At 43.9% G+C, this 22,853-nt stretch overlaps 2 protein-coding genes across 2 annotated transcripts; one reads left to right on the forward strand and one right to left on the reverse strand.

Moving 5' to 3' along the window:
* Positions 1-2,461: 2,461 nt before the first annotated feature.
* On the reverse strand, positions 2,462-7,110 carry LOC306843540 (zona pellucida sperm-binding protein 4-like; the record flags this gene model as incomplete). Its single annotated transcript, XM_079375068.1, has 10 exons — positions 2,462-2,588; positions 2,967-3,039; positions 3,118-3,190; positions 3,267-3,414; positions 3,490-3,682; positions 3,754-3,911; positions 3,983-4,080; positions 4,151-4,338; positions 4,413-4,566; positions 7,084-7,110. The coding sequence occupies 10 exons, from the start codon at positions 7,108-7,110 to the stop codon at positions 2,462-2,464; spliced, it is 1,239 nt and encodes a 412-aa protein (XP_079231194.1).
* An 11,384-nt stretch (positions 7,111-18,494) lies between these two features.
* On the forward strand, positions 18,495-21,879 carry LOC306843541 (zona pellucida sperm-binding protein 4-like; the record flags this gene model as incomplete). The annotated part of the gene is made up of 9 exons (XM_079375069.1): positions 18,495-18,521; positions 20,279-20,432; positions 20,508-20,695; positions 20,766-20,863; positions 20,935-21,092; positions 21,163-21,355; positions 21,428-21,575; positions 21,653-21,725; positions 21,803-21,879. The coding sequence occupies 9 exons, from the start codon at positions 18,495-18,497 to the stop codon at positions 21,877-21,879; spliced, it is 1,116 nt and encodes a 371-aa protein (XP_079231195.1).
* Between the last annotated feature and the right edge of the window lie 974 nt (positions 21,880-22,853).

The following is a 22,853-nucleotide window of genomic DNA, read 5'->3' on the forward strand; positions in this document are numbered from 1 at the left end:
AAAGTATACAGAAAATACACCTGTGAATGACATTTTAACACAGTTGCTACTTCAGTTGATCAGAAGTTTCTAGCCATGCAGCCTTTCTCTCTGAATTTATGACAGCTGTACCTTTTATGGTTATTAGAACATTAAAACATTACAATCTAAAATGGCTCTTTAAAGCATAAAAACACAATCAAATGTTAAAATCACTGAATTAAAAATGTAAATTTATAATAGAAATCAGAGTACATTTTAACTGATAAGAGGAACACACATTTAACTCATTTGAGCTAGTGATTAACAGTTGCGGCTATCATAAAAATACACATGTAGGAAATTAAAATTCTATGTGTCACATTTAATGTCCAACAACATATTTTAGCAGAATGTATATTTTATTCAGAATTCTTGCGCTAGTATTCTATTCTGCTCTGTGTGTGTAGCGCAGCGCTCGTTCTCTCGCATAAGCCCCGCCCACTCCTGACAGCTAAATGGATATATTTGCATGGCTTTCTGACATTTACAGATGTAAAAAATATACCTGTGACGTATCAATTATGCACTGAGGAAAACACAATGTTTCAAATGCGTTAAACAGCACAAATATTCGCTGTTTGCTATGGTGGATCGATTTGATCCATGATCGACATTAAGGGCTGCTTCAGAATAAGCGTGTACATCACATTATCCTGACTCACTGAACCTGGATAGCATTAGTCAGATTGCGTGAACTTGAATTGTCGTTTATGGAACCGCTTTAGTCCCGATTTGTTAGGTTATTTCAAGTCAGGTTTTGGACTTTAATCCCCGCTTTTCTTAGCGTCTTTTATGGAACAGCCCCCCGATCTCTTCTGGAAGCTGGTTCCAATGGTGTGTGACATAATAGCTAAAAGCGGACTCCCCTTGTTTTGTGTGAACCCTTGGTATTTCTAACTGACTATCCTAATGGTCTGAGTGGTCCATTAGGTTACTATTCCGTGAGCATATCAGCAATGCATTTAGGTCCTAGGCCATCTCTACTATAGGAAAGGAAGAATTGTGTGAACTTGTTAAATCAGCTAAACCAACAACATGTTAGACCCTATTCCAGTTAAACTACTAAAAGAGGTGCTTCCAGAAGTCATAGATCCTCTTTTGGCTATTATTAATTTGTCATTAGGATATGTCCCCAAAACCTTTAAATTGGCTGTTATTAAGCCTCTCATTAAAAAAAAAAAACAACTTGACCCCCAAGATCTAGTTAATTACAGAGCGATCTCGTATCTCCCTTTTCTGTCAAAGATGCTAGAAAAGGTAGTATCCTCACAGTTATAGTCCTTCTTAGAGAAAAATTATATGTGTGGATTTCCAGTCAGTATTTAGACCTTCCCATAGTACTGAGACTGCTCTGAGTTACAAATGACCTGCTGTTATCATCTGATCGTGGTTGTATCTCTATTAGTGGTACTGGATCTTAGCGTTACGTTCAACGCTATCGTTCACAACATTCTTTTGAATAGACTAGAAAACTTTGACATTATTGGAAGTGCATTAGCATGGTTCAAATCGTACTTATCTGACCGCCATAAATTCGTAGCAGTGAATGAAGAGGTATATCGATCACAAGTGCAGCATGGAGTACCTCAAAGCTCAGTACTAGGGCCGTTACTTTCACGATTTACATGTACAATATCATCAGGAAACACGAAGTTAGAGGTGTTAATTTAGGACCTAAAACCCCCAAAAGTAATAACCTAGAACATCGTCTAACACTTGATGGCTGCTCTGCTCCACATCCATTACGTTCTCAAAACTCTGGCCATTTGATAATACCTAGAATATCAAAATCAACTGAGGGAGGTAGATCCTTTTTCTATTTAGCGCCCAAACTCTGGAACAATGTACCGAACACTGTTCGGGAGGCAGACACACTGTCAGTTTAAATTTGGATTAAAGACCCATCTCTTTATCATGGCGTACACACACACACTTCTAATATTCAAATCCGTTAAAGGATTGTTAGGCTGCATTAATTAGGTCCAGGAACACTCCCCATAACACAATGTACTCGTTACATCGTAAGAAGATTGACATCTACACTAATATTAGTCTGTTTTTCTCTTATTCAGAGGTCACCTTAGCCGCCCAATCCAGTCCGTATCCAGCCCAGATGGTCACTGCAGGCACCAGATCCAGTTCATATCCAGATCAGATGGTGGATTAGCACCCAGAGATGACCTCTACAGCCCTGAACATCAGTGGAGACCAGGGTCGCGTTTCATAAAACAAGTTTACCAAATAAGTCAGGTTTATTTCAGTTAGTCTGACTTGGTTTGATTTATTGTCAGTTGATTTGGTTCTAAATAAGTCAGACTAACTGAAATAAACCTGACTTATTTGGTAAACTTGTTTTATGTAACAGGCCCCTGGACACCTAGATGAGCCCCAGAGAGGACCCCGCCACTTAGACAGCATCGGGAAGAGACCACTGGAACCCTTACAATCTGACTGTGCTGCAGTTGAACTGCTGGTTCGTTTGGCCAGAGGAGAACTTGCCCCCCGACAGAGCCTGGTTTCTCTCCATTCTGGCACCGATGGAATTTTGGTTCCTTGCTGATGTCGACCTGCTTGCAAAAGACACCATTTAAACTGAACTCAATGAAATTCCTTTAACTGAAAGGAGCTTAATCTTGTCATTTAATTTGCATTGTTAAAAGCGCTACATAAATAAAGGTGACTTGGATGTGATGAATGCATGTTGGTTGGGCTAAATGTCCAGTTAACAAAAAGTTAGTGATTAACCCTTAATTTGGTACCCTATGCGGTGGCCCAGGTTATCAAGTCGAGGCATGACTGTACAAAAGGTCGTGGAACCTTGGTTTAAAAGTGTGGGGGAGAAAAAAAAACCCCACAAACTCGGAAGAGGCAAGTAATATCAGATTCGGCAAAGTGAAAAGTACCAATAGACAAAAAGATCTTTTTATTAAAATCACTAGATTTACAGGACCAGAGTAACTTCTCCACTAGAAACCACTGTCTGCTCACTCGAGCTGGCCTTGATAGCAGTGTCTCTTCCTGAAAGAGAAGATTTTAGGAGCGTGAACGCGCTTATAAATTTTCAGTTCTGCTGGTCAAGTTAAAGCAAGAACTCACGTTTCCTGGTGCAGCTTTGCTCACAAGAGCCAGAAGATGGATGGCACACCTCTGTGCTGCAGTGGATGAAGATCTGACAGGGAAGAGAGGAGCAAGTCATAGAATCCACAAGTAGTAAAAACAAAACCGTTCAAGTAATGGGGGCATACAGTTTCCTGCAGAGGAGCCAGTGAGGCTGGAGCTACAAATGTGAACATCTTCACAACAAAGCGCTTGTAGTGGGTTGGGAACTGAAGACCAGACGATCCAGTCACTGGAACCAGTGTGGTCAGATAACGGTCGTCCTGGTAAGGGCATCTGAAGAGGAGAGGGAGAAGGTTAGAAAGTGCCTCCCAGTAGACAAACTGGATAAAAGATCGGCTGTACACTCACCCATCAACCAGAAGGTCCCACTGGGGGAGACTGAGTGGACTGGGGGTTGAAGTCGCCCAACAACGTCCCAGCATCAGGACAATGTTGGGGTCAGTCCTCTCCATAATGCGCACCTCAACATACACAGGCTCCCGCAGGACTTTTGTGACGGGATAATCAGCGTCACTGTAGTAGGACATGTAGGCCTCATCCCCTGAGGATGAACACTGGGGTTTAACCAGACTCAAGTCTGAAAGGCTTTAGGGAGACAGGATAAGGCCTTACCTTCTGCACACCCTTTGGTGACACATTGGCCATTGGCCAGCCTGAGCTCCACCCTGAGAGGTCCAAGAGCAGCTACTGGTGGAGGTGGAGGAACAGAGTTCACCTCCACAACCAGTGCTTCAACAGAAGTTCCAGAGTACCTACACTGAAAGAGAAGCCTGGACAACAGACGGTGAGCTTGTAGCATTTATCAAAGATTAAAATTCACACCAAGTCATAGATCACTTACTCAAAATGACTGTCCCTTGTGATGGAACCAAACGGTCCAATGCCAACTTCATATGAGGAGGTCATTCTGTTCTCATACACCACATATCCACGGTCCTCCTGTGAATAGCAACACTGTTGGCATCCAGTCCATAAGCAAAGCAGAATTACACCAGAAGCAGCTGCTCACCATCATGCTCGTGCCACATGCGGTCACAGGGAACTGGTATATAGCAAAATAAGGCGTGGACTCCACAGGACCGCAAGGTGGGTCATTTCCACCCAGTAGACTAACCGAATCCAGACTCAGTCTAGGCAGAGTAACGTCTCTAGACACCACTACCACAAACTGACCATCTCTAATACACTGGACAGTCACTGGAACAGGTACAAGAACAGGTTAGTACTGAGAATCTGTTTAAAATGAACAGAATAAGATTGAGAAAGCTTACCTGCCCTCCCATAGTAACACTGCTGTCCGTTAAAGCAGCAGTTGATAGCGTCACACTCAGCACCACTGATCCCAGGTTGTCCACATTGGATCTGCTCGTAATCTGCTACAGCACATTTATCAAGGGGCTCTGCCTGGGCCACTGGCTTCTGAAACTGCTGAGGAAACCTCTGGTCAGTTTGCTGTTGAGCTGGCTTCTGAAACCGCTGGTCAGTTTGCTGTTGAACTGGCTTCTGAAACTGCTGAGGAAACCTCTGGTCAGTTTGCTGTTGAGCTGGCTTCTGAAACCTCTGGTCAGTTTGCTGTTGAGCTGGCTTCTGAAACCGCTGGTCAGTTTGCTGTTGAGCTGGCTTCTGAAACCGCTGGTCAGTTTGCTGTTGAGCTGGCTTCTGAAACCGCTGGTCAGTTTGCTGTGGAGCTGGCTTCTGAAACCTCTGGTCAGTTTGCTGTGGAGCTGGCTTCTGAAACCTCTGGTCAGTTTGCTGTGGAGCTGGCTTCTGAAACCGCTGGTCAGTTTGCTGTTGAGCTGGCTTCTGAAACCGCTGGTCAGTTTGCTGTTGAGCTGGCTTCTGAAACCGCTGGTCAGTTTGCTGTTGAGCTGGCTTCTGAAACCGCTGGTCAGTTTGCTGTTGAGCTGGCTTCTGAAACCGCTGGTCAGTTTGCTGGAACATCAGAGCTTGAGGGTTCTGAGGCAAATTACTCCACTGTGGAATAGCATGACAGAAAACACAAACTGCCAAAATCTGAAACAAACACCAACTTCCAGCCATTGTTCAATAGCTAGTCACAAAGTAGAAGTACAGCCTTTTGGTCTTTTTGTACTCTACAGATTTCAGCTAATTAATGATAACTCCTCCCTCTTCATTAATCCTCACGATTCTCCAGACTTGCATGAGTTGGAGCTTATGCAACTGTGTGAAACTTGAGCATAATTAAAAATAGCATACTTGTATTAATTTCTGCCATTTTGAATTCGGCCTTGGTTTTATCCTGCATTAGCTGAATCCAGTTGTTGACGTTTTGACAATTCTGGATTGTTTTATTCTTCAGGCAGGCTCACACTACGGGGCTTTTGGCTGGATTTTGCTGTCGCAGACAGATTTCCACAGTATGCGACAAAACCCCTAGATCGTGACCAAATCGTTGCTCGTTGTGGTAGCTGAAGCTCGTTAAGTATGAGCAGGTCAGCAACGTGATCCGAACCCGTCTTGAACTATCACAGACGCTACGACATTTTCAAACCTGGGGCACGTTCAGGCTCACACCGTTGCCTAACGTTTTGCTATGGTTTCCAGATTGAACGAAATGTTTCCGGGAAACGGTGTGTAACGGGGTTTGAGATACGTTTTCTCATGTTTGGTGGGTGTTTCAAAAATGTCAGCCCATTCAGCAGAAACATGTATATAAACCACGCGGTATTAAAGAGACAGCTCGCACTATGGGTCCAAGTGAAGTCGTTTACAAACGTGTCCACTGCAGCTCAGTATACGCAACAATTGAAGATATTAAGACGTTTGTCATAAGAGTTTTATAGTAACATAGCATATCAACATGATGATGGTGAATATGTAAGTAAATGTAATTAACATCAAAATAAATTCACAAGAGCAAGTATATTGTTTGCACATGTTTATTTACATTAAAAGCAAAATAACTGAAATAATAAGAGCACAAGTATAAATCTGGAACATCTTTAGGTCTGTCTAAATATCATGTAGTAATTGCAATGTCTTCTGTTCCGGTCCGTATGCTTTCCTTAGGAAAGTGTGCTAGACACTGATTAGTGTAACATAAAAATACTATACATATTTTTATATTTTGCTATTATATTGTGGAGTGACACTTTCATAAAATGTTCTATGCTCCTCTGATTATATAATGGTAAATATTACAATATCATAGCACAACAACAGTGATCAGCAATAATGATAAGCCTCATAATCACAATAAAAATAATAAGGTCAAATAGATCATAACACAGTCTCGGAGGTAAGAAGTGGATTATCCTTCACCTGAAATTCGAGGCAAATGTTGAATCACAATAATTAGGAACCACAGTTTCCACAAATCCCTTCACTCAATTGGGATGTTGTCTTTTATTCTGGACGGCAAGGGCAATGACTGTAACATCAAGCATATTTTGCAGTATTAAACACGTATTTACACCGATTTCATCAGGCTCCAAAAATTCTTCAAAAACAACACAAAGAATGGCCTTCTCAGCTGCCATAGTTGCAACACTTCAGAACATCAGAACAGGGTGTTCAACGCACCACCGTTTCCGTTTAATAAACGTTTTGCACCATTTTTTCGGGGCTGAACGCAGCCTTGTTTGATATTATCACCATGTGATCTGGTAATGTGAGTGACACAATGACATGATGGAACTAATCCAGCCAATCACAGTGCAGATGGTATAATCGGTCTTATCATGGATCTTTATGAACAGAAACGAAAATCCACAAATTAATCAAATCAACTAACTAGAAGTAAATTTAACAAATGCATAGATTGTGCATATAATACCACCTTTCATTGTACTGTTTAATTAACTCCAACTCTTTCTGCAGTACTGACAGTTCTTGTTATCCACGTCTTCCAAGCCATTGTTTCTGCCATATTCTCTTTTGTCGTGGTTTCTTCTTTCTTTCAGATAAAATAACTGCACAGACCAATTGAAGGGCCAGTTGATCATCCATTTTTGAAGATTGATTGATCCAAGATGATTTTACAATACATATGTATTTCAATACATGAAGATGAATCATGAAGTCATTTGAGCGACTGGTCCTGGCCTACCTGAAGGACATCACTGGACCTCTTCAGTTTGCCTACAGAGCAAACAGTTCTGTGGATGACGTTGTCAATATGGGACTGCATTACATCCTGCCACACCTTGACAAACCTGGGACTTATGCAAGGATCTTATTTGTGGACTTCAGCTCGGCCTTCAATACCATCATGCCTGACCTTCTCTCAGACAAACTCACACAGCACTCTGTGCCCACGTCCATCTGTCAGTGGATCACCAGCTTCCTGACAGACAGGCAGCAGCTAGTGAGGCTGGGCAAACTCACATCCAGGACTCTCACCATCAGCACTGGCGCCCCTCAGGGATGTGTTCTCTCCCCACTGCTCTTCTCCCTCTACACAAATGATTGCACATCTAAAGACCCCTCTGTCAAGTTCCTGAAGTTTGAGCAGCTGGCTGTCTGGTGCAGTCACAACAACTTGGAGCTCAACAAGCTCAAAACAGTGGAGATGATAGTAGACTTTAGGAGGAACCCCCTGCACGCCCCCCACTCACCATCACGGACAGCACTGTGGCTGCAGCGAGTCATTCAGGTTCCTGGGCACCACCATCTCCCAGGACCTGAAGTGGGACATTCACATTGACTCTATTGTGTGAAAGGCCCAGCAGAGGCTGTATTTCCTCTGCCAGCTAAGGAAGTTCAACCTGCGACAGGAGCTGCTGAAACAGTTCTACTCTGCCATTATCGAGTCTGTCCTTTGTTCATTTATATCTTTTTGGTTTGGCTCAGCTACCAAAACATACATCAGAAGACTACAACAGACAGTCAGGACTGCTGAGAGGATTATCGGTGCCCCTCTACCCAACCTCCAAGATCTTTATATCTCCAGAGTGAGGAAAAGGGCTAAGAAAGTCACTCTGGACCCCTCACACCCAGATCATTCTCTCTTTGAACTGTTGCCCTCTGGCCGGCTCTACAGATCACTGAGCACCAGAACAGCTAGACACAAGACCATTTTTTTCCCCCAGGCCATATCCCACCTGAACAACACATAACACACCTCAGTACTGTACATCTGTAAATAACTCATCAAATCTTCATCCGTACATAGGACAAATGCACATTCACAGTTCTGTCTATGGACATTTTTTCTTTTCTGAATATTTTTATTTTTATTACTGTTGTTATTTATAATTTATTGTCTATTCTCTTCATTATAAGTGTTTTTATTACCTTAATTATATGTTGTCTGCACTATGTTTGTATTTCTGTACTGGAAGCTCCTAACACCAAGACAAATTCCTTGTGTGTGTAAACACACTTGGCAATAAAACTCTTTCTGATTCTGATTCAATACATTTGAAGTATTTTATTTCCTCATGAGTGAAGGGCTAATCTGCACCCCGACAAATAACATTTTGGGCTATACAGAAGGATATTGATCTTGCAGTGTGCAAGATTTTAAAAGCACTTTATAATATGAATGACTGTATTTTAATTATAATGCAGCATTTAAGAATAGAGCAGCTATGCTGGGACAGGGTTCAAATAACACTTAAAGGTTCAACGTAATCATGAGTATGTTAAATCAACTTTCTTTTGAGACAGTCTGAAAATAGAGGCCTGTACATTCCAAGATGTTTCTAATGGCAAGCTCATACTATATTAGTGTTGTTTTTGGCGGCCTGTTTTAATTTTGGTTTTAGACTAGTCTTGGTGTGAAGCTGTCATTTTAGTTTTTATTAGTTTTAGTCATGGTTCATACTCTTTTTAGTCTAGTCAAGTTTCAGTCAACTAAACGTCTGAGCATTTTAGTCTTATTTTAGTCAGAATTATCCATGACTAGTTTTGTCTAGTTTTAGTCGACAAAAACTGATGGCATTTTAGTCTAGTTTTAGACTATTCTAGTTTTAGACTATTGTATTTTAGTCTCTTTTTAGTAATGCAATTCTATTTAACCCAGTCAATGTAGTATAAGTACCTAGTAGCAGGGGCGCCGTAAGCAGTGGGGGGGGGGAGGTAGGACGATTCTAGGAGTACAGACAAGGACTTTTAAGGGGCTTAAGAGTTTCTTTAGAAAATGGAAACATGGAGAGAAGAAATGCATTGCACACAGTGAGTTAATAAGACGCTACACATTAGATCGTGCAGGGATCATGTTTGTGACCGATCTTATTAGAGACACACTAACAACTCCGACACCGCGCTGAAATGTCATAGCGCCAGAAATGGACGTAATCACTACATTAACATATCTGGCAACTGGAAAAATGCAACTATGCAGCAGTGATGATTTGGATCTGTTACAGCACTTATTAGGCTATGTCTCTGTTCATGTCCTATAAAATACTGTATGTATGACAGCATGGTAAATAAAAAATAAAGAATATATATATATATATATATATATATATATATATATATAATGTGTGTGTGTGTGTGTGTGTGTGAGGAAGAGAGAGAGAGCGAGTACGGTAAAACAGGAAAAATTACGTCTGTAATTTCAAAGTAAGGCTTATAATATACCCTACTCTTAAAAGCGCTCTTTTATTTCCTTCTTGACAACCAACCAATCACAGTCTTCAAAAGACTGTGTCATTCCTAGCAACGGGGTCCGCTCTGCCTCCTCACTAAGATAAAAGTTTTTGTCTTTTCCTCGCTCAGAGTTGCTCTCAGATCGGTCCTGAATCACTTTTAAGCTAAGACTCCTAGTTAGACATTTTTAAGCTAAATTAGGAGCTCTCTAAGAGGATTCTTAGAATCTTTAGGAATACGGGCCCAGATGTACAAACCAGACCCTCCCACCTCTGTAATAAACACGGAGATGTTAGTCCCGTCCGAACTGGTACATGAAAAATCGCAGACGTCAGGTGATAAGAATCGAAACTCAAACTTAGTTTAGAAAACTAGTCCCGTCCGAACAGGGCTTTTGTTTCAAAATATCAGAACAAATGCCACTGATGTGGAAACCAGGAAAAACATTGTTCAATAAACCCAAATCTCCACGCTTCACCATGGATTTAACATAACTACAGGAACAACTTGGTGAAATGAAGTCAACACTTCAAAGCTTTGAGTATTACCAAATTTGAAAATTATTTTTAGTGTGATTGACGTCATTTGTTCATCCTTCATAGGTTGCCTCCATTTATAAAACTAAAAGTTTCATAATGTAGGAAAGCAAACACTTATTTACATTTACATTTATTCATTTAGCTGACGCTTTTATCCAAAGCGACTTACAATTGCTATATATGTCAGAGGTCGCACGCCTCTGGAGCAACTAGGGGTTACGTGTCTTGCTCAGGGACACATTGGTGTCTCACAGTGGATTCGAACCCGGGTCTCTCACACCAAAGGCATGTGTCTTATCCACTGCGCCATCACCACCCCTTTTTATTTAAAAATAAAAAGGACATTAAATTACCACTATGTGGCTGCACAGACTTATTGGCCATTTCCACTCCCTATATATACTGTATATATACACTCACCTAAAGGATTATTAGGAACACCATACTAATACTGTGTTTGACCCCCTTTTGCCTTCAGAACTGCCTTAATTCTACGTGGCATTGATTCAACAAGGTGCTGAAAGCATTCTTTAGAAATGTTGGCCCATATTGATAGGATAGCATCTTGCAGTTGATGGAGATTTGTGGGATGCACATCCAGGGCACGAAGCTCCCGTTCCACCACATCCCAAAGATGCTCTATTGGGTTGAGATCTGGTGACTGTGGAGGCCATTTTAGTACAGTGAACTCATTGTCATGTTCAAGAAACCAATTTGAAATGATTCGACCTTTGTGACATGGTGCATTATCCTGCTGGAAGTAGCTATCAGAGGATGGGTACATGGTGGTCATAAAGGGATGGACATGGTCAGAAACAATGCTCAGGTAGGCCGTGGCATTTAAACGATGCCCAATTGGCACTAAGGGGCCTAAAGTGTGCCAAGAAAACATCCCCCACACCATTACACCACCACCACCAGCCTGCACAGTGGTAACAAGGCATGATGGATCCATGTTCTCATTCTGTTTACGCCAAATTCTGACTCTACCATCTGAATGTCTCAACAGAAATCGAGACTCATCAGACCAGGCAACATTTTTCCAGTCTTCAACCGTCCAATTTTGGTGATCTCGTGCAAATTGTAGCCTCTTTTTCCTATTTGTAGTGGAGATGAGTGGTACCCGGTGGGGTCTTCTGCTGTTGTAGCCCATCCGCCTCAAGGTTGTGCATGTTGTGGCTTCACAAATGCTTTGCTGCATACCTCGGTTGTAACGAGTGGTTATTTCAGTCAAAGTTGCTCTTCTATCAGCTTGAATCAGTCGGCCCATTCTCCTCTGACCTCTAGCATCAACAAGGCATTTTCGCCCACAGGACTGCCGCATACTGGATGTTTTTCCCTTTTCACACCATTCTTTGTAAACCCTAGAAATGGTTGTGCGTGAAAATCCCAGTAACTGAGCAGATTGTGAAATACTCTGACCGGCCCGTCTGGCACCAACAACTATGCCACGCTCAAAATTGCTTAAATCACCTTTCTTTCCCATTCTGACATTCAGTTTGGAGTTCAGGAGATTGTCTTGACCAGGACCACACCCCTAAATGCATTGAAGCAACTGCCATGTGATTGGTTGATTACATAATTGCATTAATGAGAAATTGAACAGGTGTTCCTAATAATCCTTTAGGTGAGTGTATATATATATATATATTTTTTATTTATTTATTTATTTATTTTTTTTATCAAATTATATTGAGACATTATGAATGACAATAAAAGTACATTTTATCTGCATCTCAACTACCCTGACAGCACAAGTAAATCTTCAAGACGTCTGTTAAAGATCTGGGCCCGTATTCATAAAGATCCTAAGAATTCTCTCAGAAAACTCTTAATTTAGCTTAAAAACTTTTACGTAGGAGTCTTAGCTTAAGAGTGATTCGGGACCGATCTGAGAGCAACTCTGAGTAAGGAAAAGACAAAAACGTTCATCTTAGTGAGGAGGCGGGGTTGACCCCGTTGCTATGTATGACACAATCTTTTGAAGACTGTGATTGGTTGGTTGTCAAGAAGGAAATAAAAGAGTGCTTTTAAGAGTAGGGTATATTATAAGCCTTCACTTTGAAATTACTGGCGGAATGTTTCCTCTCGCTCTTTCTCACACACACACACACACACACACACACACACACACACATTATATATGTATATATATATTCTTAATTTTTTATTTACCATGCTGTCATACTTACATTTAAATTTCTAGGGGGGCACAAATCACGTTGTGTGTGTGTGTCGGGGGGGGGGGGGCTGCAATCTGTGATCTCGTGCAGTTGCTGACGCTCGCTAAAGCGTGCAATCACATTATGTGCGCTGTTTTATCGGTACTTTCACTTTCAAAATCGATCGCGTTCAGCAAGGAGGGGAGAGCTCCGGGTCCTGACAACATTCCTGGGCGTGTACTGAGAGACTGTGCAGTGGAACTCACTGAGGTCTTCACAGACATCTTCAACATCTCACTAAATCAGGCTGTTGTCCCCACATGCTTCAAAGCTACCACCATCATTCCAGTCCCTAAGAAGTCATCTCCATCCTGTTTCAATGACTACCGTCCAATAACACTCACTCCCATCCTCATGAAGTGCTTTGAACGGCTAGTCTTGCACCACATCAAGTCTGCCCTCCCCCCCTCCCCCCCTCCCCCCCCTCCCTGGACCCCTTCCAGTTTGCATATAGGTCCAACCGCTCGACCGATGATGCCATCACCACTGCCCTCCACCCAGCCCTCACACATCTGGAGAAAAAAGACTCATTTGTCAGGATGCTGTTCATAGACTTCAGTTCAGCATTCAACACAATCATCCCTCAACAGCTCACTCACAAACTGGCCCAGCTGGGGCTCAATACCTCTCTGTGCAACTGGCTGTTGGACTTCCTGACCGGGAGACCTCAAGCAGTACGGGTCGGCAGTAACACATCCAGCACCATCACACTGAACACTGGGGCCCCCCAAGGATGTGTGCTGAGCCCCCTCCTCTTCACTCTGCTGACCCACGACTGCACACCATCACACAACTCCAACATTTTCATTAAGTTTGCGGATGACACGACTGTGGTGGGTCTCATCAGCAACAGAGATGAGACAAACTACAGGAGCGAGGTGAGCCGCCTGGCCGGGTGGTGCAGTGACAACAATCTCTCTCTGAATGTGAAGAAGACGAAGGAGATTGTTGTTGACTTCAGGAGAGTACACACTCAGCATGCCCCTCTGACCATCAACGGTGCGACTGTGGAGAGAGTGAGCAGCACCAAGTTCCTGGGTGTGCACATCACTGAGGACCTCTCCTGGACTAACAACACTGTAGCACTGGCCAAGAAAGCACAGCAGCGTCTCTACTTCCTCCGCAAACTCAGAAGAGCCAGAGCCCCGACCCCCATCATGTGCACCTTCTACAGAGGCACCATCGAGAGCATCCTAACTAGCTGCATCACTGTGTGGTATGGCGCTTGCAACGCATCCTGCCGCAAGTCACTTCAACGCATAGTGAGAGCAGCTGAGAAGATCGTTGGTGTCTCTCTCCCCTCCCTCCAGGACATCTACAGCACCCGTCTCACCCGCAAAGCCCTCCGCATTGCAGGTGATCCCACCCACCCGACACACAGCTTCTTCAGTCTGCTGCCATCAGGGAGGAGACTGCGGAGTCTCCAGGCGAGGACCAGCAGACTGAAGGACAGCTTCATACATCAGGCTGTCAGGAAGCTGAACTCCCTCCCGTCCTTGCCCCCCCTCCTCTCTTTCACCCCCATTTAACACAGCAACACACTAGGAACTCTGACTCTGTGACACCCCCCACCCCCCCCCCCCCCCCCACCGACCAACAAACTGTGACCGGCACCTGTCACTTGTGCAGCATTGGCTGATCACTACCCATCCAACATTGACTGCAAATTACCTCTTCGGATAGTCTGACAAAAATCTATCCGAACAGTCACTTCGACTTGTCACTTTAACAGACTGATAAGCTCTTCTTGCACTACACTCATAACAAAACAAAACAAATCTGCACAGTTTTGTTTTTGTACATTCAACTGGTTTGCACTCCATCTATTCTGCCATGTGCCTTATGCACTTTATCTATCTCTCTTTTTTTTATTTTCTACAATGTCCTCAGACTGATAAGCTCTTTTGCACTACAAATATATCTACACAGTGTTGTTTTTATTTTACTGGTTTTGCACTCTATCTGCCATGCGCCTTACGCCACTTTATCGATCTAATTCTTGTTTTTTTCTACAATATCCTCATTTGTATATTTGTATAGTTGTATGTACATATGTTTAAACTGTATTTATCTGTATCTGAACGTGTTTAATGTTAACTGTATGCACCAAGGGTCTGAGAGTAATGCAATTTCAATTCTCTGTATGTATGTGCTGTACATGTGGAAGAATTGACAATAAAGCTGACTTGACTTGACTTGACTTGAGAGGAGGGAAAGTGGGGGGGCACAATAACTCGTTTGGGGGGGGGGGGGGGGGCATGGCCCCCCTGGCTCCGGCCCTGCATATTTACTGTGTTTTATAGGAAATTAACAGAGACATATAAGCCTAATAAGTGCTGTAACAGACCCAAATCATCACTGCTGCATAGTTGCATTTTTCCAGTTGCCAAATATGTTAATGTAGTGATTTCTGGCGCTATGGCAATTCTGCGCAGTGTCTGAGATGTTAGCATGTCTTTAATAAGATCAGTCACACACATGATCCCTGCACGAACTAATGTGTAGTGTCTTTTTAACTCACTGTCATGCATTGTGTGCAACACATTTCTTCTCCCTCTTCATTTTCGTCCATTTTCTCCGCTGTTAAAGAAACTCTTAAGCCCCTTAAAAGTCCTCGTCCGTACTCCTAACAAGTTTGACCTTAAGACCTCTTTTAAAAGTTAAGATGCGTTCTGAATTACTTTTTTCTTTACTGGGATTTTTTCTTTAATTTTAAGAGTAAACGCCCACATTTCTAAGAATTGTCTTAGAATTTTGTCACTAGGAGCTACTTTTTGCATTAAAATTCTTCATGAATACGGGCCCAGGGAAACATCTGCCTTGTAATCTGATAAACGCCTCAGAAGCAGTTTTACATGCATTCTAATAAATGTTTATTTGACATCTGACAGGAAACGTCTTAGAGACGTATATTGCAGATGAGCAAACACCCTAAAAAATACGTCTTGCATATGTAAAGGCAGACATCAAACAGACATCTCCGTTATGTACATGTGCGATTAGGGTGAGTGCTTTACTGTCAGGTGCTGGTGCCACCTTCTGTAGAACTTAATGGCACTGGTGTCCTCAAATGTTAGTCTGGAGCCCTACAATGGTTCTCGAAGTCAGAAAAGTTATAACAATAGAAGAAGGTTGTCCATGGTATATTTTCACTGCAAAACAATAACAAATATCATGTTTCAGGAGGTAGCTGTTTGCATGGGGTTTCAGAGGGGGGCGGGGTGATTTGAGTTCAGGGCTCTCACAGCCTGGGGGAAAAGCTGTTGAGCAGTCTGGCAGAGCGGGCTCTGATGCTCCGGTACCGTCTTCCTGATGGTAGGAGCTGGAAGAGACTGTGGGAGGGATGGGTGGAGTCCTTCACGATGCTGTTGGTTTTGCTGGAGCATCAAGGAAGGAAAATGTCCAGGATGGAGGGGAGAGGGGCACCGATGATCTTTGCAGCTGTGTTCACTGTCCGCTGGAGGGTCTTGCGGTCAGCAGCACTGCAGTTCCCGTACCAGACAGTGATGCAGCTGGTCAGCACACTCTCAATGGTGCCTCTGTAGAATGTGGTGAGGATGGGTGGAGGGAGACTTGCTCTTTTCAGCCGGCGGAGAAAGTGTAGGCGCTGTTGTGCCTTTTTGGAGAGTGACATGGTGTTGGTGGTCTAGGTGAGATCCTCTGTGATGTGCACCCCCAGGAATTTAGTGCTACTGACTCTCTCCACAGTCGAGCTGTCGATGGTCAGTGGGGGGTGGTCAACGAAGTTTCTCCTGAAGTCCATCACAACCTCCTTTGTCTTCTCCACATTGAGGGACAGATTGTTAGTGCCACACCATTCAGCCAGGGACACGGACGGACTGAGGTCCGACACGGACTGACTGAGGTCTTCCGGTTAGAAAGTCCAGGATCCAATTACAAAGGGAATTGTTAAGGCCCAGCAGGTTTAGTTTATTTATGAGCTGTTGTGGGATTATTGTGTTGAATGCTGAGCTGAAGTCAATGCACAGCATTCTAACATAGGAGTCTTTATTTTCTAGGTGAGTAAGAGCCAGGTGGAGGGTGGAGGAAATCCGTAGAGCGGTTTGGACGGTATGCAAACTGGAGCGGGTCGAGTGTGTTGGGGAGGCTGGTTTTGATGTTGTGCATGACTAGCCTCTCAAAGCACTTCATCATGATTGGAGTCAGTGCTATGGGATGGTAGTCATTTAGACAGGACACAGGTGATTTCTTTGGTACCGGTATGATTGTTGTGGATTTGAGACATGTGGGGACGACTGCCTGGCTCAGCGAGGTGTTGAAGATATCTCCTAGGACATCTGTCAGCTGTGCAGCACAGTCTCTCAGAACATGGCCAGGTATGTTGTCAGGACCCGCAGCCTTGCGTGGGTTAATCCTAGATATGGTCTTGCTTACAGACAGAGCGCCTGGTCGTTGGGAGGTGTGGGCAGTTTTTGTGCAGGTGTGTCATTCTGCATTTCAAACCATGAATAAAAGTGGTTCAGTGCATCGGGGAGGGATGTGTCATCATCACAGGCCTGTGGTGGGGGCTTGTAGTCAGTGATGGTCTGAATGGCTTGCCACAGGCACTGTGTGTCTCTGCTGTCTGTGAATTGATTGTTGATATTTTTGAGCATATGACCGTTTTGCATTTTTGATGCCACAGGACAGATTGGCTCTTGCTGTTTTGAGGGCTGCTTTATCTCCTGATCTGAATGCTTCATCTCTGGTCTTTAGCAGCCCACGAACCTCTGCTGTCATCCATGGCTTCTGGTTTGCACGTGTGGTGATGGTCTTGGTGACTGTCACATCATCAGTGCACTTTTTGATGTAAGCAGTCACAGTTTCGGTGTACTCATGCAGGTCTGTGTGGTTGTTGTAGGTGGCTGCCTCTTTAAACATGTTCCAGTCTGTGCACTGAAAGCAGTCCTGTAGTGCTGAGGTGGCATTGTCTGGCCATACTGTGATCTGCTTTTGAACCAGTTTGATGAGTTTGAGAAGTGGTCTATATGCTGGGATTAGCATAACAGAGATGGGGTCTGAGTACCCGAGGTGGGGGCGGGGTACAGACTTGTAAGCGTTCTTTACTGTTGTGTAAACAAAGTCCAGTGTGTTGTTTCCCCTTGTTGCAAAGTCACATGTTGGTAGAACTTTGGCAAAACTGTCTTTAAGTTTGTGTGGTTGAAGTCACCGGCTATGATGAAAAAGCCGCTGGGGTTATTTGTTTGTTGTTCACTGATGGCGCTATACAGTTCATGAAGCGCGTCTTTAGCGTTTGCACACGGGGGGGATGTAAACCGCGACAATAACAATGGCCGTGAACTCCCGCGGTAGGTAGAACGGTAGACACTTCACAAACATAAACTCCACCAGCGATGAACAGTGTTTTGATAATACCGCAGCATTGTTACACCAGTCTTTGTTGATATACACACACAAGACACCGGGTCTTGCCAGATAGTGATGAATCTCTATCCGCTCGGTAGCTGGTTAGCCCGTGCTGCTGAATGGCGGATTCCGGGATGTTGTCGTTTAGCCATGTTTCAGTGAAAACATACACACAACAATCCCTTGCCTCATGCTGTGTAGACCGACTGAGTTGAATTAAGTCCAGTTTGTTTTCCAGAGAGCGAACGTTTGAGAGCATGACTGTTGGAAGAGCCGGTCTTGTGGGGTTAGCTCTTAGCCTAGCTCGTATACCTCTGCGCTTACCGCGCTTCCGTCCTCTCTCACGCAGCTTGCGACGCTGCCTTGTGCGGGTAGCGTCATTAGGCGAGGCCGTGGTCTCGAGGTCCAGCTCCAGTAGTAAACAAAGGCCTCGTAGCTTCTCAGTAGCCGCCGGCGAGAGTTGGTGTTTGTACGCGTTGCCGATATCCAAAAGGCTTTGGCGATCATATATGTGTTTGAGAGTGATTTCCTTGTGAGTTAGCGGTAATTTTACACTATTTGGAGACGAACAGATGACATTAAAAGACATAAAAAGCACCGTCTTTGGGACCCGGAGCAGACGCTGCGTCTGACCGCGCCGCCATCTTGGATCAATCAATCTTCAAGCATGGATGATCAACTGGCCCTTCAATTGGTCTGTGCAGTTATTTTATCTGAAAGAAAGAAGAAACCACGACAAAAGGGAATATGGCAGAAACAATGACTTGGAAGACGTGGATAACAAGAACTGTCAGTACTGCAGAAAGAGTTGGAGTTAATTAAACAGTACAATGAAACTTAGTTGATTTGATTAATTTGTGGATTTTCGTTTCTCTTCATAAAGATCCATGATAAGACCGATTATACCATCTGCACTATGATTGGCTGGATTAGTTCCATCATGTCATTGTGTCACTCACATTACCAGATCACATGGCGATAATATCAAACAGGGCTGAGTTCAGCCCTGAAAAAACGGTGCAAAACGTTTATCAAACGTAAACGGTGGTGCGTTGAACACCCTGTTCTGATGTTCTGAAGTGTTGCAACTATGGCAGCTGAGAAGGCCATTCTTTGTGTTCTTTTTGAAGAATTTTTGGAGTCTGATGAAATCGGTGTAAATACGTGTTTAATACTGCAAAATACGCTCGATGTTACAGTCATTGCTCTTGCCGTCCAGAATAAAAGACAACATCCCAATTGAGTGAAGGGATTTGTGGAAACTGTGGTTCCTAATTATTGTGATCCAACATTTGCCTCGCATTTCAGGTGAAGGATAATCCACTTCTTACCTCCGAGACTGTGTTATGATCTATATGACCTTATTATTTTTATTGTAGCACCGATTTGGTCACGATCCCGGGGTTTTGTCGCAGACTATGGAAATCTGTCCGCGACAGCAAAATCCAGCCAAAAGTCCCGTAGTGTGAGCCTGCCTTAAGAATAAAACAATCCAGAAATGTCAAAACGTCAACAACTGGATTCAGCTAATGCAGGATAAAACCAAGACCGAATTCAAAATGGCAGAAATTAATACAAGTATGCTATTTTTAATTATGCTCAAGTTTGTTTTTCATGCATGTAACAAGGATAATTGAATCAATGAGAATCACACAGTTGCATAAGCTCCAACTCATGCAAGTCTAGAGAATCGTGAGGATTAATGAAGAGGGAGGAGCTATCATTAATTAGCTGAAATCTGTAGAGTACAAAAAGACCAAAAGGCTGCACTTCTAAATTGTGACTAGCTGTTGAACAATGGTTGGAATTTGGTGGTTGTTTCAGATTTTGGCAGTTTGTGCTTTCTGTCATGCTGTTCCACAGTGGAGTAATTTGCCTCAGAATCCTCAAGCTCTGATGTTCCAGCAAACTGACCAGCGGTTTCAGAAGCCAGTTCAACAGCAAACTGACCAGCGGTTTCAGAAGCCAGCTCAACAAACTGCCCAGTGGTTTCCTCCGCAGTTTCAGAAGCCAGCCCAAGAGCAAACTGACCAGCGGTTTCAGAAGCCAGCTCAACAGCAAACTGACCAGCGGTTTCAGAAGCCAGCTCAACAGCTAACTGACCAGCGGTTTCAGAAGCCAGCTCAACAGCAAACTGACCAGCGGTTTCAGAAGCCAGCTCCGATACAAACTGACCAGCGGTTTCAGAAGCCAGCTCCGATACAAACTGACCAGCGGTTTCAGAAGCCAGCTCCGATACAAACTGACCAGCGGTTTCAGAAGCCAGCTCAACAAACTGCCCAGTGGTTTCCTCCGCAGTTTCAGAAGCCAGTTCAACAGCAAACTGACCAGCGGTTTCAGAAGCCAGCCCAACAGCAAACTGACCAGCGGTTTCAGAAGCCAGCCCAACAGCAAACTGACCAGCGGTTTCAGAAGCCAGCTCAACAAACTGCCCAGCGGTTTCCTCAGCAGTTTCAGAAGCCAGTGGCCCAGGCAGAGTACCTTGATAAATGTGCTGTAGCTGATTATGAGCAGATCCAATGTGGACAACCTGGGATCAGTGGTGCTGAGTGTGAAGCTATCAACTGCTGCTTTAACGGACAGCAGTGTTACTATGGGAGGGCAGGTAAGCTTTCTCAATCTTACTGTTCATGTTAAACAGATTCTCAGCACTAACCTGTTCTTGTACCTTTTGTTCCAGTGACTGTCCAGTGTATTAGAGATGGTCAGTTTGTGGTAGTGGTGTCTAGAGACGTTACTCTGCCTAGACTGAGTCTGGATTCGGTTAGTCTACTGGGTGGAAATGACCCACCTTGCGGTCCTGTGGAGTCCACGCCTTATTTTGCTATATACCAGTTCCCTGTGACCGCATGTGGCACGAGCATGATGGTGAGCAGCTGCTTCTGGTGTAATTCTGCTTTGCTTATGGACTGGATGCCAACAGTGTTGCTATTCACAGGAGGACCGCGGATATGTGGTGTATGAGAACAGAATGACCTCCTCGTATGAAGTTGGCATTGGACCGTTTGGTTCCATCACTAGGGACAGTCATTTTGAGTAAGTGATCTATGACTTGGTGTGAATTTTAACCTTTGATAAATGCTACAAGCTCACCGTCTGTTGTCCAGGCTTCTCTTTCAGTGTAGGTACTCTGGAACTTCTGTTGAAGCTCTGGTTGTGGAGGTCAACTCTGTTCCTCCACCTCCACCAGTAGCTGCTCCTGGACCTCTCAGGGTGGAGCTCAGGCTGGCCAATGGCCAATGTGTAACCAAAGGGTGCGCAGAAGGTGAGGTCTTATCCTGTGTCTCCCTAAAGCCTTTCAAACTTGAGTGTGGTTAAACCCCAGTGTTCCTCAGGGGATGAGGCCTACACGTCCTACTACAGTGACGCTGATTATCCCGTCACAAAAGTCCTGCGGGAGCCTGTGTATGTTGAGGTGCGCATTATGGAGAGGACTGACCCCAACATTGTCCTGATGCTGGGACGTTGTTGGGCAACTTCAACCCCCAGTCCACTCAGTCTCCCCCAGTGGGACCTTCTGGTTGATGGGTGAGTGTACAGCCGATCTTATCCAGTTTGTCTACTGGGAGGCGCTTTCTAACCTTCTCTCTCTTTCTTCAGATGCCCTTACCAGGACGACCGTTATCTGACCACACTGGTTCCAGTGACTGGATCGTCTGGTCTTCAGTTCCCAACCCACTACAAGCGCTTTGTTGTGAAGATGTTCACATTTGTAGCTCCAGCCTCACTGGCTCCTCTGCAGGAAACCGTATGCCCCCCATTACTTGACCGGTTTTGTTTTTACTACTTGTGGATTCTATGACTTGCTCCTCTCTTCCCTGTCAGATCTTCATCCACTGCAGCACAGAGGTGTGCCATCCATCTTCTGGCTCTTGTGAGCAAAGCTGCACCAGGAAACGTGAGTTCTTGCTTTAACTTGACTAGCAGAACTGAGAATTTATAAGCGCGTTCACGCTCCTAAAATTTCTCTTTCAGGAAGAGACACCGCTATCAAGGCCAGGTCTAGTGAGCAGACAGTGGTTTCTAGTGGAGAAGTTACTCTGGTCCTGTAAATCTAGTGTTTTTAATAAACCTTGCAGAACACCAAGATGTTTTTGTCTATTGGTACTTTTTGACTTCGCCGAATCTGATATTACGTGCCTCTTCCGAGTGCCTTTTTCTCCCCCACACTTTTAAACCAAGGTTCCACGACCTTTTGTACAGTCATGCCTCGACTCAGAATGCTTCTGTACGAGGCATGACCCTTATCCAACCTCCAGTTGTTAACCTGGGCCACTGCATGGGGTACCAAATTAAGTGTTAATCATTAGCTTTTCATTAACAGGACGTTTGGCCCAACCAACATGCACTTATCCCATCAAAGTGTGCATACACTTTGCTGGGGAGCAACTGGGTTTTTGGGGTTGTTCAAGGGCACCTCAGCTGTGGGTATGGAAGGTAGTGTTATACACTCACTCCCTTGTATAATTCCTGCTGGTACTGATACTTGAATCCTTGACCTTTTGGGTTACTAGTCGGTCCCTCCAGGATGTTTGTAATTGCCACAGATCTTGGACATGTCCTGTGACATCGCAACACGCATTCAAAGAAAGGTTGTCTCAGTTTGAAAAATGGAATGAAGAGCCTTGTGTTCTCATACCGATTTACAAGAGCTACATTGGACAAACGAATCTGGCCGGAGCCGCAGGCTGCTCTCGATCACGTGACCCCATTATACTATACGGTCTAATTTGCTGCAGAATCAACATCGGTCAAAAAATTGTGAAGCATTCAAATTCGGCACAGAATTGATAGCTACGGATATCAAGGCAAGTTTATTTATATGGAACATGCACCGTGGTAATTCAAAGTGCTTTACATGAGTGAAGGTCATTAAAAATAATCACAGCAATAAAAACAAGGAATTTTAAAGTGATATACAAATTGATTTAAATGAATTTTAAAACCGTTAAGAGAAAATGATTATCCATAAAATGCAGTCCTATTGGACATAGCGCAGTGCTCATTCAACAAATGCACAGCTAAA

The sequence above is a fragment of the Barbus barbus genome (genome assembly GCF_936440315.1).
Source record: "Barbus barbus genome assembly, chromosome: 24".
Taxonomy (NCBI): Eukaryota; Metazoa; Chordata; class Actinopteri; order Cypriniformes; family Cyprinidae; genus Barbus; species Barbus barbus.